At 46.3% G+C, this 18,978-nt stretch overlaps 1 protein-coding gene across 1 annotated transcript in view; it reads left to right on the forward strand.

Annotated features, from left to right (window-relative positions):
• The window catches only part of CDH23 (cadherin-related 23), a gene marked incomplete at its 5' end in the record, with an annotated part of 131,001 nt that overhangs the window by 47,912 nt on the left and 64,111 nt on the right, over positions 1–18,978 (forward strand). The window contains 2 exons of the mRNA XM_010012102.1: positions 880–1,008; positions 7,936–8,014. Of these exons, the coding sequence (XP_010010404.1) occupies positions 880–1,008; positions 7,936–8,014 (208 nt within the window). The remainder of the gene's footprint in view (positions 1–879; positions 1,009–7,935; positions 8,015–18,978) is intronic.

Genomic DNA, 18,978 nt, shown 5'->3' on the forward strand with positions numbered 1-18,978 from the left:
TAGGATCGCTGCATGCTTGTCACCTGCTTTGCAGAGCAGGCAGGCTGGCTCCCCATGTCCCCGCAGCTATGGAAGCAGCTTGACTTGCATCAAAAGGCAGCTTCTGGTTACCCTGATCCTGCCAGTCCCCATGCAAGGTGGAAGTGGGGAGGTTTGCAGTTTATCAGAGCCAAAATCATTAGCCCAGTGGAAAGAAGGTTGCTACTCTCAGGATGTATCCTGTGGTTGTGGCTTCCACTCTGCCTTCTGTGTGAGAGCTGAGGTATCCTGTGTAAACAGAAGCAGCACATAGTGTACATACTCTCTGCTAAAGCTCAGAGCAGCAAATACAGAAAGGAATAAAGCTGGGTCTGCAACACAGCCTGCAGGATTACAAAGAGCAGTGGAAACATGAGGGAGCTGGTGGGCTTTGTCGTGTTCCAGCTGGCAGAGGCCAAGCTGTGCAGAGGAACTGGTGCTGGGGGGTATGAGATGCTCTGCTGTGATGTGTGGATATGAGAGTCTGCCGGCAATCACACCCGGGTCTTACGGTGCAGAGGTACCCTAGGCTGTAGCTGCATTAAGAGGGAATTTATACTTTGAAGTATATGTTGAACAGTGTTTCTTCTTTTTCAGCTGAAATGTCATGAAAACCTAATTGGTGCTTGCTTTATTTTAAAGGGCTAATGCTGCAATGAAATGCATATTGTATTTCCTTTCGGCTCAGAGGGAGGAACAGTGGATGATAATTCCAGCAAGTAGCTTGAAAAAGAGATGATTACCTGGAATACTCAGAAATTTTGACCCAGCTACCACTGAGAAACTTAATGCTGTTGAATAATTCTATTTTTCTGATAGAAATCCTTTCTCTCCTCCACCCCAACCCTTGTTTTTTTCAAGGACCAAGATAAAAACAAGCCACTGTCTACTCTGGCCAACCTGGCAATCACCATCACAGATGTGCAGGACATGGACCCCATCTTCATCAACCTGCCCTACAGCACGAATATCTATGAGAACTCGCCTCCGGTAAGGGCTGCTGTTTCACTCTGATGTGCATGACTGTGGTGACGTACTGGGGGCCAAGGGAGGATAGAGCCACGGTATGGGACAGAAAGCACAAGGTATCCCAAAAGAGTTGGAGGAAAACCTCTTTGCAGAGATATTTGTCTCTCCTCCCATCTATCATAGGTTTGCATTGCTCTGCCCCAATGTTTTTGGCTTGGGTGCAAAGAGGAACCCTGTTTCCATGCTAAAGCACAAATGCTCTGAATCTTGAGATCCAAAGAGAGGCAAATCTTTTTCTTTCTGAAACAACCTGTTTCAGGCCAGCCCCAAAATATTTTGCCCTTTTTTAAAAAGGGAGCCTAAGTAAGGAGGTTTAGGAAGCCTGAAACCCAAATAAAATATTTTCCTAAACATTTTTTAAAAATTTTAGAAAGGCTTTATGTTGTTCTTAGCACACAGTAACTCCATTTCCTCCCCACAGTGTATATGCATGCCATTTCTAATAGAAAACTTGAAGAAAAACTTAAACGTTCCTGAAATGATTCAGTTTTGAAAATGCCAGAATCATCAGCCATTTCAGCACTTTGAGTATTTTTCCCCAGGTTTTGCCAAATTGATCCAATCACTTTAGTTCTTCTGAAACCCAGTTTGTCAGCAAACTCACTGTTTGTGGAAAACATCTCCCAGTCTCTAAATACAGCAGGGTTTTTGTGCCCTGCAGCAGATGACAGGGAGTGTGGCAGGCAGCTTTGGCTCTGGGAGCTGTTTGCTCTGCTCGCAGCAAGCATGCCCAGGGTCTTCAGCCCAAGGTCCAGCCAGTACTGAGCAGTATCCACCTTCCCAAGGCACAGTGGTGTATCCCATTGCTTTGTCTATAGGTCAAATCTTTCTGTATACGGATGGAAAAACCTTCTGCCCTAAAATCTTGGTGTGGTAGGCATCAATACCATATGTGCATCCTGCAACATCTCTGGTGCACCGGATGCAAAATGCCTGTTGGCTCAGTTCATGCACTGGTAGGTGGAACCCCAGCTTGCTTCAGTTCATTCCTTTTTATTCACTTTGGAGCAAAATGCTGACTCTGACTGCACAAAGAGTGCTAGATCAATAGGGCTGAGTCCTACTGTCACAAATCCCGTGATCAGACAGCACATAACCTGTCTGCTGGCCTGAAGATGGCCAAAACATGGCTTCATGAATTAATTTCATGAAGTGAAAGTTTCAGTGCTGTTGAAATTAAGGAGTATTTCTGTGGGGGGCAATATGAGCTGCAGGGAAGAAAAAAACATATTTAGATCACACTTAACTGGGGGAAAAAAAGCCTTCGATGAAATGACAGAAATGGAAGTCTCACAAGCATAAAACATTACAGACTGCATCTCCTTCATGGGGTGACCTGGTATCCAGGAAAGGTGATCTCTCAAATTAATGATATATATCATTAACATTTATCAGCTGGAGCTCAACAATCTGTCTTGACACACCAATGTGTACCACAGTTATTCCCAGAATATACACTGTTTGCAGCAGGCAAAGCAGCAAATAATTGGTGTGTAACCTGAAACAGGAAATCAGTGTAAAAGTGCTCACAAAACTGCTAGAAGTTTTCTGGAGGGTTTGGGGATTTTAATTTCTCTTGGCCCTGTGTAACATCTCCAAAGGCACTGAGATACCTGAGATGGATAGGTGTCACCAGAGATACAGTGAGGAGGAAGACTGCTGAATGTGGGCAGTACTTTGAGTGATACTGCTGTCTGGATTGGACCCGAAGTCCCACCTTTCCGGAGAGAAATCACTACTGAACCAAGGACGTGGTTAGCTATGGCAAACCTGGGGTTTAACATGTCCATTATCATCTCTCCGCGGGAAGTCTTCTCATCAGCTCTGCCCTACCGCCCGAGGGAGCCAGTCGTACATGCAAAGTAGCAACTGTTGCCCTGCAGAATGGCTTGCTTACCGAAAAGATAACAGCAAATTTGGATGAGGAGTCCAGGCTTGGTGAACTTCTGTCCAAAACCGGGCTTCCAGGTCAAGCAGACAGGCTGAAGAGCATTTGTGGGTGATGTTTGCCCTGCCATCAGGCTCAGCAGGTCAAAATGTGCTCGAGAAATCTCATCCCAGCCTAAATCTACAGAGCAGAGACTTGCTGCTGCTCTACATGCCCACTCTCCATCTCTCTTGCCTTTCTTTTTATCTGTGGCGCACAGCATGTCTGTGTTCCTTTATCAATATATCATGTGAGAATACCTCATCTGAAATGTATACATTACCTAATAAAATCCTTCTTATTTGGGATTATTGCATCAAATTTTAATTTCCTCACTCGAGTAACAGCATGTCAGCCAACCCGTCAGTGAAGAGCCGATAGAAGGTGAAAAGAGTGGATAAACTGCAGCAAATTACCACAAACAGATCTCTATCAGCCCTTTGACTGGAATTAAGAAGTGAGAAATGGGATTTTTTTTTGCCGTGGCAGCTTTCTGAAGCACTCCTCCCTCCTCCTCCTGCTGCAACGCTGGGCTGTGCTTTGCCTTTCAAGTCCCTAATCCTGTAAGAGAGGAAGAAAAAGGGGTGGAGGGGTGTGAGAGGGGAGACAAGTGCCATTGTAGCTCTTATTTTTCTCAGGCTGGGATCTGGCAGCATGATTCAGAAGCATTTTGGGCACATGCTTATTCGGACAGTGAGAAGAAAGGAATTTCTTATCAGGCAAAGGAAGAAGATGCAGTGGGGGGAGGTTCCTGGAGGTGTTGTTTCTTCTTTCTTGATGCTGTTGGTCTTCCCAGTATGCCTCAGACATCTCTCCCAGGGCACCCAAGTGCACCAAAGCTGCCTGTAGCTGTGGTAAAGCTTGGCAACATTGCATTTTTCATCTTTAAGTCTTTTTGTGTGTGCATCTTCACAGTGTTTGTAGGCTGGGTAGCATCACTGATGTCCTCCAGACAACTTAATAGGGGCTGGAGGAAAGGGGCCATTTCCTCTTGCAGAGATGCTATTGGCCTAATGATCCTCTGCTTTTGGACCTCTGCCAGTGCATGGTCCAGACAGCATGGCAGCTTCACTTTGGGGGTGAAAGAGGAGGAATCCACTTGCTAAGAGACAAGCTAAGGTCTGTGAAAGCGTGCTTCATCCCACAGAGAGCCACGTGCACGCAAGAGCTGGAGCAAACCCCAATGATGCTTGGTCCCAAGACCAGAAGTTGTATTCCCTTGCAATAGGATAGTACAGATACGTGTCAAATATTATTAAAACAGTTTTAATTCTTCAGCACCATCCCCCTCCTCCTCAGAAAGTCCTTGGATTGAAGAAATAATGTAGAATCAGTGCTATTTTTGCCCTGGAGTCTCAATAGCTCTGAGTTAATTCTTTCTTACAATATTTCCAGCCCATCAGTGTGAACACTTTATTAAAAGCTCAGGTTTTTATTAAAAAGGGATTGATTTACCCCTGCCCCTCTTCAAAAAACCCTCAGATTTTGTTTGGATAATGTGCCATTCTTTATTTTCTTTGTCTTTTTTTTAAGCATAGGCTTTTCCAGATTATTACTTTTCTAAACCTTCTTCCTCCTTCCCTAGAGGGAGAGAGTTACTCTGTTCTGGTGCTTCAGAACTTCAGCTGAGTCCTTTCCTTGCAGCCACCATTGCCTGTGGCAGGTAGGCAAGTTGGTGGTTGTTTTAAGATATGTCAGGAATATTTGGGAGATTGAGAGCTGTAGGTTTGCATCACAAATACTTGGGATGAGTCCTGGGCAGAGCTGTTAGCACTGGAAGTCAACATGGTGTTTCCATGAGTAAGTGGAAGCCTTGCCAGATGTGCTTGGCTGGAGACGGTCCTCTCCAATTTAGGGGTGCAGTTGGCTGCCTCAGGGAGCCAGGGCACAGCATCTTCTGCCCTTACTGTGCTAAGACCTAGGCAGTAAAATGAATATTGTTGTAGTCTGGAAGAATTTTGGAAGAAAAACTGGAAATTGTTGAGGTGTGGTTGTTGAGAGGTCATTCTTTGCTGTTGTGGTATGACTGTGATCAAGGGTTTGGTTTGGGTGTTTTCTTGTTTCTAGGCTCTCCTCTCTGTTTAGTTATCTCTGCTGGTATGGTGGGCAAGGCTTCATGATCATCACAGGAAATGAGAGATGAGTATAGCCTATGTGTACAATCATGTTTTGCATTTTATCATCTTACTCCAACACGTGCTGAATGGAATACTCCTTCCTGTTGACCATGTTGAACTATCATGCACCAAGGCTGTCTTCATCAGTTCTTACCTCTCACTACAAAATCAATAATTGCCACTGGTGATGTGGATAAACATTATGCCTATCCTGTGGCACTTGTTAAGCCTCTTCCCCAGAAGGATCAAGGTCATAAACACTGTGCGAATGCTCGGGGAGGGATCATCCATTTTCAGGAGCTGGGATCCACCAGTTTTGTGGATAATTAGAAGACTCTTGTGAAAGAGCTAGCAGGAAGGATGGAAACCAGGGAGGATGCAAAGAGGTGCCCAGATTCCTGTCCTTCCTGTGGTTCCAGGAGATGGCATCCATGAACGTTAGGGAACTCAGCTTCACTCTGACACGTATTTTTCCATCACTGATGAAGTGTGGCTCATCTCCAGGAGGGGCTGGTAAAGGGGCTTGTGGAGAACAGGAGAACAGGGAAGACGAGACTCAAAAACTAGCAACGTGGAAACCATCTTAATGGGCTTGTCAAGGCCTTGAAGCTGAACCCTAGAGTGCTCTCTAACAGCCCTCATTCTTGTGATCAGATGTCTGGCTCATTTCTTTCCTATGGTACGTCTCTATGGCACACGCGGCTAAGATATCCTAACGAGATTCCCCCTCTTCCCCTCCCAAACTTTCCTTGCTGCAACATTTGCGTTCATCCTTTTATCTCTCCCAACAACCCTTCCCCTTGGCTGCTACAGGAGGGACCTTTCCATAGATAAAGCGGCTGCAGTGTGGCAGGCCCATTGCTATTCCTCAGCCATCGCGGAAGCCCTGCATTCTCCCGCAGCTGCCTTCCCCTTGAAATGTGCTCTACGGCAGGCAACGCTTATCATTCTGTGCTGCTCCCTTGCTTTTTGACAGGTGATGAGCGAGCTGTAAGGTGGACCAAGAGCCTTCACCCACTGCCTCTGTGATGGAGGAGCTCTTGTTTTGCCAGGGAGTGGAGGGGTCCCACAGCTGCCCCGTGGGGACAGCAGCTTAAAATAGGGTATGCTGGAGGAGAGCATGCTGGATTGCATGCCTGCCCTTCTTTTTTTTTTCCCTCTGCTTTGCATTGCCCTCCGTTGGATGTCCCTTGTTCTGCTTTCCCACCTGTTTCTTTCCCGCTTTTCTTGTGCTTTTTATCTATCTTTGCTCCTTTGGAAAGCACACTTATTGTCAGTGATTTAGAGACCCTTCAGTGGCTGCTGAGCCTCACCAGCTGAGTGCTGTTTCAAAGGCCAGTGACCTGGGATTTATGGCTAATGTTCTCAGTTAATAACATGGATTTACTTAAGGAGTCCATTGAAATGCCCTCAGAGATCAGGGCATAGGCAGTCTGACTGGTCTCAGGAGCCTTCTTTATGGCCGCCCGTGGTAAAGCATCTCCATCGAGCGCACAGGGGCATGGCTTTGAAAGCCAGGGAAGAGGGCAAGTCCCTGCTTTCCACTGGTGGTGTTTCTGCACCAGCTTTCCCTTTGGCCTTCAATTGATGGATTGTAGGGTAAATGCAACACTGCTGTTCCTCTGTATCCCTCGTTAGATATGCAAATGCCTCTGTTGACATTTCCTTTGAGGGCAAAAAAAAAAAGCTTTTTTTCCCACTGTTAATAAACCAATGAAAACAAGAACAGCTGAGTTGTAAATTTTTTCACACTACATTAATTATGTGCAAGTGCATGTGTTTGTATTCACATGGGCTCACTGCAGTGTGGTGGGAGAAGTACAGCTTATGGAGTTGACTTAAGCACATGATGGTTTTATTTAAAGCACTAAACAAGAATTTTGGGTGACTTTTATGTTATTGGTGACTTTTGGAGGATTCTTGGGCTCATGGACCTACCTTCAGGACTGTAAGAAACAGGTCTGTCCTGCAGATGGAGGATGAGATGGGTGAGCTGACAGTTGCAGAAGCTTCTGCCTGTGGAAAATCCCTGTTCCCAGCATCTGTCCAACCCTCCTTCTCCTTAAAGGTTTCAATTAAATTCTCTGCAGCTTGCCTAGCAGGTTATACAGCTGGATGCCAATGGCCAGCAGAACATTCCTTAGTGCATTCGAAGAATGCAGGGGGAGAAGAGGACCAGTTGAAACAGGGAAGCCACCAGTAGACAGAGGTGGTATAGTGATCAGTCCTGAAGATCGTGGTGTGGGGGAATTGTTACCTTTATTCATCAAGGGTCTTCAGAGTTATAATATCTGTGGTGCAGAAGTGTAAGCTCTGCCTGTCAGCCACAGCCTGTGCAGCTGTGATGCTATAAGGAGGCATGTTCTGGCTTTGCCAATGCTGCACCTTCATCTTCTTCCTTGAGCACTCACAACTGTGCTTACCACATTGACCTTGTTTCAAATCCTTTCCCTCTGGGTAAGGGATGAGCAGCATGAGTGTGTCTGGTGGTGCTCTCTCTAGTCCCTACAGACACTTGCCTTGGTATAAGTCTAATGGACAGTCAAGCTCATCCTGCTCAGTGGTTCTCTTAGAGGACATGCGTTCCTGGTCATGCCTTCAGCATTTCCAGCTATATCCTGTGGTGGGCTAGCAGACTTCTACAGCTTGCACGGGATTGAGGACTAGTGAGCCTGAACTGCCCCAAGAATCAGGTGATGAGACTTTTCTGTGACACGCTTTGCCCTTGAAAAGGTTTTCCTAAGCATGTGGCCCATGGTGAGAGGTGCAAGGCCTTGGTAAGGCAGCCCAGGAGCCCCAGAAGTGCTCATCTGGGGTGACTGTAATGCGTGTCTCCTTCCCCAGGGTACCACCGTGCGGATGATAACAGCAATTGACCAGGACAAGGGCCGTCCCCGGGGCATTGGCTACACCATCGTCTCAGGTAAGTTGCAGATGGAATGTGGTGGGGAGCCTAATGGGGATAGAGGAGCTGGCCCTGCAATAAGTCTTTGTACATCTTGTGCCTGGAAAATCACATTTGGCTAAGTATCTCCTTGACTGTACTGCTTGCTCTTCTGATTTAACGTCACAAATTACTGTAGCTTACTTCTACAACTGAAAGCTTTTACGTCCCTGAAAAATCTTTTTTTGCTTTCAGCGCTGTTGGAGTGCTTCATTTGCGGCATCCCCTTTTCCTCAAGCAGGGGACGTTATTTTTAACAAATTTCACAATATCTCATAGCAAAACCTTTCTGTCCTAATGATGAGCTACAAACAGCTCTGATTTACACAGCATCATGGAGGAGACCCTCGTAAAACTCTTGCTGGCAGTGTGGTGTTTATTGTTTAGGGAGAGAATGGGACTGATTATGGGCTGAATGGCTCCTGGCAGTTTCTGCAGCGCTTCCCAAAAGCACCCCTACCCCGAGGGCTGGCCTCCCAAAGCCCTGCCAGAGCTTCACAAGCTGTGAGGCAGGGGTCTGGGTCCATGAGGGTGCAGGGCTAGAGAATTAAGCTTAATTAAAACAGTGGAGGGTTTCCGCCTTCTGACAGGCATGTGGCTTAATCCTCTTCGTGGAGTGACTCTGAAGCCCAGGGTACTCCTCCCAGGGTGAGCGGTTATCTTGCTGAAACTGATGTAGCTGGTCACCCAAGGATCCTTGCTGGGCAGTGCTTGTCTCCTTTGGGTCCATAGTTTCTGGATCTCTTCTGATGGCTAAAGAGGCAGGGGCAGGGCAGTCTGGGCAGGTGTTTCCAGATAAAACATGGTTGTGAATGGTAAAGGCAAGTTTTGGGAACTGGACTCATTTAAGATGCCTTGAGGTCAGTGAGCCTTTGCCATATCCAAGGCAGACTTTGATGCTCACTGAGCAGCACTGGGATGCTGCTTTGGTGGGGCTGTGCCCCAGGGACAGACAGACTACTTGGGTTAACCCAGCTTGCTGGGTCTCGGTTGTAACCCTATTTCTGGCATTGCTTTTGCTGGTGGAGGGAAGGAATCTTCAGAGCAAGAAATGGCTCTCCCTGCTGTGTTACATGCTTCAGGTACTGATTGGCAGCTCCTTCAAACTACACGTGTGGAAATAATTTCCCAGTTCCTCAAAGCCCAGCCATTTCAAATTCTCTTTTAATCAGCCTTTAGGGTCAAGGTGATTTCACCCTGATTTTCAAGTTCACTGATCCTGACTGCAAGTATCCTGGTCAGTGTGCCTTTGAAGATGCAAGGATTATTTATTCCTCTAATTTCCTCTGCAATTTATTCTAATGTTCCCCTGGCATGAATTAAGTGAAAGATTCCCCCAGATTGCATGTATCAACAGGTCAAAGGGCAGTAGGGACTTGCTTTTGTCTCACTGGAGACTGGATCGAAACCTCTAATTTTGCAGAGGCTGCTGAACTACTGTGAGGATGGTAAAAGAATCAGCTTATAGAAACCCTACCCATCTCAAAGTCTGAATACGGTCAGCAGCTGGGAAATCACCCTTGTCCTGTTTGTACACCCTCCTTTGGGCATCTGCTGATGGCCACAGACACTTTTTCTGACTCGGTATGGGTTATGCTGTAGGTATCGAATTTTCCCTTGTCAGCACTGGCGCAAAACAAACAGCTCTGGGTTTCTAAGCGTCTTTATTTGATGGCTTAAACCTAGAGAAACAACTGTGTAATCTATAGGAGGTTAATTTGCTAAATGCATCCATCCATCCATTTATGGTCAGGTCAGGCTTTCTGCTCATCAGAGAGTTGCAGCTGCTCTATCAAATCAAGGAAACAAACCTTGGACCCTTTAGACCCTGGGTTTTTACCTGCAGTGTTCATGCATGCTCTTATTTCCATGTCTGTCTTTGCAGGAGGTTTTCCTGCAAAATAGTCATGATGTTCATTCGCAAGTGTCCCCTACTCAGTGTCAGGATAACATCAGTCTGGTCATTATGACTGGGTGGAGGGATGGTGGAAGGGAGCCAGACATGCTCTGGGAACCTGGCTGGGGAGGATGGGGTGTGCAGAGTGACAGGCAGGCAGATCAGTGCATATAGCCTTGCATCTGCTTACATATGCCAAGAGCTTAATCCCTGCCCCCAGTCCTGCCTGGTGGGGGGCAGCTCTCATATCAGAGAATCAGGCAGAACACATCAAAGACTGATTAAACTGCTTAGCATTATTTTTTTTTTTCTCCAAACATAAGAATTGAAGAGTAGGAGTCATAGAATCATGGAATGGTTTGGGTTGGAAAGGACCGTAAGATCACCCAATTCCAATCCCTTGCCATGGGCAGGGCACCTCCCACTAGATCAGGCAACCTGCCCAGCCTGGCCTTGAACACTGCCAGGGATGAGTCCTCCTCCTGTCAGCACCAGCATCTTCCAGAGTGGTATTCTGGGAAGGATTAGCCCATGAAGGGACCAAGGGACAACTGCAGACACCTGCTATTGCCTCCAGCCTCCTCACCATTTTCACCCTGCCTTCAGCTTAAGGCAGAGGTTTCCAAAATCCCTGAAGCCAGGCTTCAGGATGCCCTCTTTCCCACTTTGGGTTGTGTTTGTTGCCAGAGCTAGAGTTGGCCAGCTTCTTTCAGCTGCCAGACTGTGGTTGAGGTGAGTGTCTGAAGGCAACTTTTAAAAGAAAACATGGTCATGCAGCAATCAATTTTTTTCCTGAAGTCATAATGGTGTGAGTGCCTCCCTGCCCTGCTCAAGCTAGTCTCTTCTACTTTACATGATTTGCTGCTTGCTTTTGAAAGAATACGTTACCTTCTGATGTCTGAGAGTTCACACATGGGAACCAGCAGCTAGCATGTCCCCAAAATCACCCAAGGCAAGTGATTTTTTTGGCAGGCAGGTAAAGCCTAATCAATTTGTCATTATCCTCAATCACAATGGTAAAGGTCAGCAAGCAGAGTTTGTGCCTGAGCTGGTAAATTTTTATGGCAATTTTGCAAAAAAGTAGCTTAACATATGGGAATAGGGAAGCAAATTAAATTAGAAACCAACCATAAGCAAAAGTGAAAATGGCCAGTGGAGGTAGCAATTATACTCTTCACCTCCTTTCCACGAGGGGAGGTGGCAGTGATGCTGTTCTCATTTCACGGCAGGAACGGGTGATGCCTCCCCCAGGCTCTCCCATGTCTTCAGGCACAGGGCTCAGATGTGTCTGGTCTGATTTTACTAGCTGGGGTTGAACGTACAACAGCAAAAGAGCTGAAAAGCAACCTAGCCATTTATCATTCCTTTGGTATTAATATCTAAAGCATTGGTATGATTTGGAGGTGGGATATAAAAATTAATTTGGAATTGCTGGTGTCCTTTTCAGCTCCATCCCTCAGGTAGCTGTGCCTCGGGATATACTACTGCAGCTCTTATTTATACAGCTATCTCTAGCACAAGGTCCTCCTGTGACAGGAAAACAATAAAACTAAAAAATTAACCATAACCACATAAAATAAGACTTAAGATTTAACTTTACGCCGCCAGCTTACAAAGCTGTTAAGCCTGAAATGATGGAGGAGCGCTGATCTAGCTGTGCCACAGCTTTGGCTAGTTGTCCTGATAGGATACATGAGCCTGCCTGCTGCCTGCCTGCCTGCACTGAGAATCATTTCCATATCTTATAGGGAAAAGCCATTCAGTCGTTTCTCCCCCTCCCTGCCAATCTCCATGTTTTAACCCCATGAAAACATGCACTTTTTTGCCCCACACTTTGCAAGGAGTGGGATCACCGCCCTGCAAAAGACCATTTGAAAAAGAAATCCAGATTGAGACCTTGCAATTCAAGCCCCTTGTGCTGACAGGTTGGTCAGTGCCAGGGCTCCCATCACTCTGATGGGTGTTTCTGCTGCTTTTCCCATGTGAAAAAGAGGGTGCCAGTGGCCAGTGCCTTGCAAAAGCCTTCTCTTCCTGATTTCCCAGCTGCTTTGACAGTTTGGAGATACTCAGCCGCTGAGGTCAGGACTCTGTTTGAAGGACAGATAATTAATCCAGCAAAGTAATCCACAGTTCCTTTTTGGCAGATTTATGGAGATAGCCTCTGTACCGGGGACTTCGGCTCATCATCTTTCATTTCCCAGGCAAAGCGAGTGACTTGTTGTATAACACGACCTGTTCTAGATAAGGCTTTTCATTTAGGGGAACTCTCTGGTCTAACAGAGATTGATTTTCCTGGTGGAAATCGGACAGCCCCAGTGCTCTTGGCAGGATCAGGCCTGCAGACGGCAGTGTGTTTTAATGTTTGCTGCTGCTGCACGTCACCTGGGGTATGGAGAATCCTTTGGCTCTTTAAAAGAAGGATTTTTATTGAGAATTAAATAGCAATTTAATTAATAGACAGGAGGGGATTTTGGCCCACTAGCTTTTGTTAGGAAAATGTATTATATGACTATAGTCCTGTGCTTTGCTCGCTAGCAGTAAACTTTGAGATTCATTTATTTTCAGGACAGCCAGAAGACTTTGTATGTCCTGGCATGAAGGTGACCTGTGCTGCTTGGGCAGGCACTGAAGGGTTAAAACAGGGGAAAGTGTCCCAGGGCTCCAGTGTCAGTCTCTGCCTGCCTGACACATTTCAGGTGCAGTGACGGATGGGCAATGGAGATTGCACAAGGGCAATCCATATGTCCTTCCTATGGCTTGGAAAGTCCTGCAGGAGAGAGGGGAGCGAGTGCAGGGCTCTCAGTCAGTGAGGTGGTCCTTAGGGCTCTTCAAAAACCCTTAGGACATTTTTTTTCTTCCCCAAGTTGATTGTTTTAGGAGACTGATGCAGTTTCTGGCAAAGCATTTCCTTCCTAAAGCTAGTGCATCCCAAGGGAAGCATGAATTAAAAATCATTATTTTAGCAATGTAATAGAAGTGTGAGTTACAAAAGCAAGAGGGAAGTGTATCTGAAAAGAATTGTTCTCCATCTTTCTTCTGATTTTCCTGCTAATGAATAAAATGTCGCATAGATATATATGTGTGTGTGTGTAATGTAAAAATCAGTGCAATAGCTTTCAGAATATGTTTCACCTAGTCTTAACAGATCTGGAGTCCCCCACTGCCTTCCTTTTGAAAGTGCAGCATGATAACTTGAGGTAAGGTTAAGTGACCAAAGAGGTCTCCTAGCGCTCAGCTGCTGTTGCCCTTCCTTGTATTTTGACCTGACTTAATAAAGACATGGCAATGTGAGACACTTCCCGAGTCCCTTAAACCAGACATCAGGGAGGAACCTTGGAAAAAGGACCTGCTAATTTTAATATTCCCATTGCCAGTTGGCCTACATCGTGCTGTCTTTTTTCCCACTTTTGGATCGCTCGGTGAACTACTAGGGTGTTAAAGTCCTCATAAATTACACCTGCTGGGAGGGCCCTCCAGTGTGATTTAAAGGCAGTCATCATAGCAGAACATTTCTGTAGGAGGACACGCTGATGGGTGGAAAAGTGCCTCACGTCAAGTTATTCATCAAAGGCTGTTTTCCCCACCCTGCCAATGCATGAGGATGAGACAGCACAAAGAGGAGATGGTGGCTGCAGCAACAACTCCTCTTTTCTTGGCTTGATTGCTCCCTGTCTTCCTCCCCACTGCTAATGATGCTTTGTTGTCACATTGGCATCTTGCTTTGGCTCCCTGGCAATCCAGAAATTGCTGGAAAGAGATAGGGTTGTGGTAATGGTTTGCATGGCAGGTGGTCTCCCAGCAAATGGCCTTCAGTAATTAAAACTATACATTTCCTTTTATGTGTAAATATGAAACAAAAGCATATTTTTTGTTTAATTTCTGAGACTTCCTATTAACTTCCTGGGATTTAATGGGTATGCAAGCTGTTGGCAATCTCTGGAGAAGAATGAACCTGTGCTGTCTCTGTTCCTGTTTGGGCTAGGGAAAGCAACCCGTTCTGAGACAGTTTTTAATGGAAGATGTTCTGAAAGGTGTTGAGCCTGGAGATACGGGATTTATGTTAAAAACTGATTTAGAATTGTTAGTGGGCATATTACAGTGTACTCCTTTCATATTCTCCCGATGAGTGTGCCTACTGCTGTGGGAGAGGCAGGAGAGATTTGTGGGTCTCTCAGTCTAGTCAAGGCGCAGTAGCCATTAAGGAAGTGCCAATTTTATGTGCATGCATCCTTTGGCTGCAGGCTGAGAGCATCTTCTGCAACTGCTGCTCTGAGGTGGTGATGCCTGGCAGCCAGACCAGCCAGTTCTCTCTAGGAATGCATGCTGCCTTCTGCGACCTGTTTATTAGGACAAAATCCTCTGTGAGCTCAGGTGGAGGGTTAAAGTGTTGCATTTACAGAAGTGAGTGAAATAAATATTTTTGGTGGTTTTCCCTCTTGACTCACGATTCACCTGTTAGCTGCTTTCCAATAGCAGGTTTTAGGGTTAGATTCACGGAAAGAGGAAAGGCTGTGAGGAAGAAAGCCAAGCCAGGCAGTGCTGGTGATTTGCCTTCCCTTTGAGCCACATTTTAGATGATGTGGGGGAATGGTGGTTGTGGTCCAAGACACAGCATCCTTTTGTGTGATTAATTACACTCAGAGCAGGAACCTTTAAACTCTTAAGGCTCTGTTCTTTCTGGTATCCAGCCGCAGCTCCTGGGGGCTTCAGGAGGGAACCTTGGGTGATAAAACTCTCCTTTTATTTTCTCTTACTGTATGTTCAGTTCTAAAAAAGGGAACTGTGTGAGGATTTAATCCGAGCTTCTTTTGAGGCTCTGCAAGATCAAAAATTCTGCCAGTTGTGCTAGAACAGGCAATTAAATCTTTTGGGGAAGATACTAAAAATGCCTGGTTGCAGAGCAGGCATGTGTGGAGGGAGGGCCAGCACACAGCTTTGGGCTTGAATCTGTTGTCCCAGAGAAAGCTGCATCTTCTGGGAAGAAGAGCAAGCCAAAGTCCAGAGCAGGAGAAACAGACACGGTTTTGTAGAGCGTCTTGATTTCATGCAGAGCAAAGAAACAAAGCTCAGGTTGTAACCCCTTTTCCTTTGGAAATCACTTTTTCCCTTTGAATTTAAGCATGGGGCAATGTATCTGCCCTGGCATGCTTCCCTGCATATCATGCAGGGGCAAAAACTCAAGGTGAAGAGCAAGGTGGTCATGGCAGCTGATGGACTATTTATACGGTAATAACTGTGTCTGTTGCTGACTCTATGAACCACATCCAACAGCATCTATTTCAGTGCCAAAGAGCCCTGACAGAGCACATTTTGATTAATAAATTATCCAGCACAAGGTGTGTGATGGGTTCCCCTTTCACATCTCATGAAAGTCACCCGCTCCAAGTTCAGTGGCTTAGCAAGCCCGTGCCTTTCGAGGATGCAGCTCCCTGATACAAATGGCTCTTCGTGTAGAGGACTGTGGGAAAATTCTCCTGCATGGGAGAATCAGCTTCCCCTGGCTGACAGGCAGCTCTTTGCTACAGCTGGGCAATAGCTGCATTTCTTCCTCCTAAGGATTTGAATGATGCTTAAAGGCCAAAGGGGTGGGAGGAAGGAGGAGACATCAATGTCTTCTTTTCTTTTTTCTTTTTTTCTCCCTGGGTTTGAGCCAGTGTTTTTAATGGCCTTTTTAAGCTGTGAGAGTGTTGGCTGAGGGCAATTAAACATTATGGCCCTCATCTATAAAACCCCTCGTTATGGCCATGTTTCTCCAAAACGATGCCTATACCACCACCCGTTCCTCAATGAGCCTGGAGAAACACTCAGAATGGGCTACTGTGATCCATCCCATTGCCCTTAACACAGCACTGTATTGGTCCCTGCCTTCCTGGTCCCCTGGCCAGACATGGTGTATGTAGCAGCTGCTGCTGCCCTTGTACTTGTATATGGACAGAGGAATGGGAAAGTTCTCCTACCTGTGTCATAACAAGAAGCTAGGCTTGTATGTCCAGAGCAAGCCTGTTCCTTGCCAGGTAAAAGCAACGAGTCTGTCAGAAATATACTCATATTGCTGTCCTAAAGTTGTTTTGTTCTCACTTTTCCCCTGTCTTTTTGAGTATTAAAAAACATTGTCTGCTTTGCTTTTCTTCTGTCTGTGCCCCCTTTTCCTGCTCAGCCTTTCCTTTGCCATCATTTAATTTCTTCCCTGTCTCTGATTCCTACCCTGGGTACTCTCTCCTGCTCCCTCCTGCTATCCCCAACTTTGTACCGTGTCTGGCTCCACAGGTTTGCAGTGGTAGCAGAGAGGTAGAAGTGGACCCTGCCTTCCTACAGGGTGTCCCTTTCTGGTGGATGCTACCTCCTAGGCAGCCTCACTTTTGTTTTCTGCTCCCTGCCCTGTTTTTCTTAAGGCCGTCTTTGCTTTCCCAGCACTTGAAAGCAGAACTCCTCCTTTGCTCTTGAAAGACCCATTTAGTCCTTAGCTTTGTCTGGTCCATGCAATGAAGCTGGATTGCCTGGTTCTCTGTAAACATGCCACGTCCTTGTCTGGATGGGGATGGAGGTAGAGGATAGATAAGCGTCTGTTTAGCAGAAACCAGAGCATGGGATCCCTTCTCAAACAGAGGCATGGAAATAAAGTCCTTAGTTTCCATCTAGGAATGCTTTGGTGGTTCAGACCAGACCTTATACTAGGTAAGAGATGGCTCAAGCAGGGAAATGTCCAGCAGCTGGTAACTCCTGAGCCAAGTGAGTGATTGTCTTATTGCCTGCTTGGTGTGGAGGAGAAGACTCTGTGTGACACAGCATGAGCACTGCTTGTGAGACACCATGCAAGGGGAACACAGGGGAGAGGGGGAACAAAGGGGGTACCTTCTTGAAGTCTACTTGTCTTCTCTGTTAGGTGTAGCCCCATGATAGTTTCTGTCCGTGTCATTAAAATAGTTTGCAAAGTGCAAACTTGGAGATGGAAATGTTTGTATTGTTCTGCATTCTCTGAGAAACAGGATTATCTGGGGATCTCAACTGGTGCAAAGGTACTCCATCTTCTCTGTGTTCTCCATCATGCATCTGTGCATTGTGGTATCACTTCAAAACCAGTAATGAGCAAAACAAGGTTTGCTCTGTTGACATGCCCAGCAGGCAGTGCTGGCCACAGGCCATGCAAGCTATTGGTGGGAGCATTGGGACAGCCTGATGAGAAGCTGGCTCAGTTCACAGCACCCACCTGCACCCACAGATGGTTGTGGGTGGCCAGCTGGGAGCTTGTGACCAGTGCAACTGGGAGCAGGATGAGCAAGCACTGGGAGAGATGGTTGAAAGCCTTAGCTAGTGAGGCTGTCTGCACTAGCAGCTGCAGATTAAGCTGTGCTTAACCCAGGCTTGCCTTTTCCTGGGTAGGGAAGGTGATGGAGAAATAATGGGAGAACCAGGGAGGGAAGAGAAATTAGACAGAGGTGGGGAGCATGAGAGTGCAGGGGGAGGGAAAGACACAATTGGTGATTTTTCCCCCAACTTTTTTTTTAGCCTTGCTCTGAGGAAATTGAAGACATGAGAAGATTAGAGATTTTTGCAAAGAAAGAGTCTCTGGGGAATGCGCATTGTTCAGCAGTGCAAGTACTTCAGCAGGGATCGCTGGTCAGAGGAATAATGAAGTGGTGGTTGGAGAAGCATTGTAGAGGAAATTATGAAAGGCTTCTGAGGGACAAGTTTAGAGACACCTTTTTCCCTTTTGAGGCTAATTTGCAAAGCTGGCAATTCTCTGCTAGCAGAAAGGCACCCCGGAGGGCATCAGATGCATATCTGCTGTCTCTGTTGTGGAGAGGCCGAGCTAGAGAAAAGGCTCTGATGTGTAGCCTGGGGAGGGTATTTGGGTCCCTAATTTATTCATTCATCCTTCAAAAAATTACTATGGTCAAATATGAAATGCATAACCATTCTTAGGACGCAGCAACTGGGAAGTGTTAAGAGGCAGCATGTCATTCCTCAGTGCTGTGTTTAGGCCTTTGTGTCATATTTCTGCCCTATTAACCTATTTCCACTAAAACCCATTGGTCTCTGCATTTACAGATTCTTGTTAACATTACACTTTGTATTAGGGAGACTGTACCAAGATTGCCCTGATGCATAAACTTTACCATGGCAACATGGCATCCTGGAGCATTTAAATGCCTTGCAGCATAATTCAGTGCATCTTGTGGAGTGTCCTCCAAAGCTAGTATCAGAAGAAGTCTCCTAAAGACACATAAATTCCAGAGCAAAGGTGGGAAGTCAAGATGAAATTGGGAATTGCCCAAGGAAGGAGACTAGAGATCTTCATGTATGGCAGAGAAAGATTAAAAAAAAAGCAAAGCTGCCACTTTTATTTTAAGTAGCTGTGCATCAGTTCACTAAGCTGGCTAGCAGTCAATGGGCCATTTCAAATGGGAGAGAAGACCAAGGACAGAAATGGGAGGCATTCAGCACGAGAGGAAGATGTAAAGGCTCGGTAATGTGGGAGAAAGGTGTTCTGGCACCTTGGGGTCTAGGTAAAAAAGGAGATGCTCGCAGCCAGCTTCTCATAAAGACCACAGTGGCTCCTGAGGCCAGGAGGGAGGGTGTCCTGGGTTCAGCTACAGCAGTCATTTTTTCTCCTTCTTAGTAGCTGGTGCAGGGCTGTGGTTTTGACTTTCAGCCTGGGAACAACACTGATAACACCGATGTTTTTAGTTGTTGCTGCTCAGTAATGTTTACTCTGAGCAAGGACTTTCTCAGTCTCATGCTCTGCCAGGGAGCAGGGGAAGCCGGGAGGAAGCAGAGGCAGGACACCTGACCCAAACTGGCCAAAGGGGTATTCCATACCACAGCACATCATGCCCAGTATAGAAACTGGGGGGAGTCACCCGGAAGGCCCAGATCGCTGCTCGGGTCGGGCTGGGTATTGGTTGGCGGGTGGTGAGCAATCGTATCCTCTCCCTTTATTTCCCTTATCATTATTATTAGTGGTAGCAGTAGTGGTTTGTATTATACCTTAGTTACTGAACTGCTGTTATCTCAACCCGTGGGAGTTACATTCTTTCAATTCTCC

The sequence above is a fragment of the Nestor notabilis genome, unplaced genomic scaffold, assembly GCF_000696875.1.
Source record: "Nestor notabilis isolate BGI_N333 unplaced genomic scaffold, ASM69687v1 scaffold9453, whole genome shotgun sequence".
In the NCBI taxonomy this organism is placed as follows: Eukaryota; Metazoa; Chordata; class Aves; order Psittaciformes; family Psittacidae; genus Nestor; species Nestor notabilis.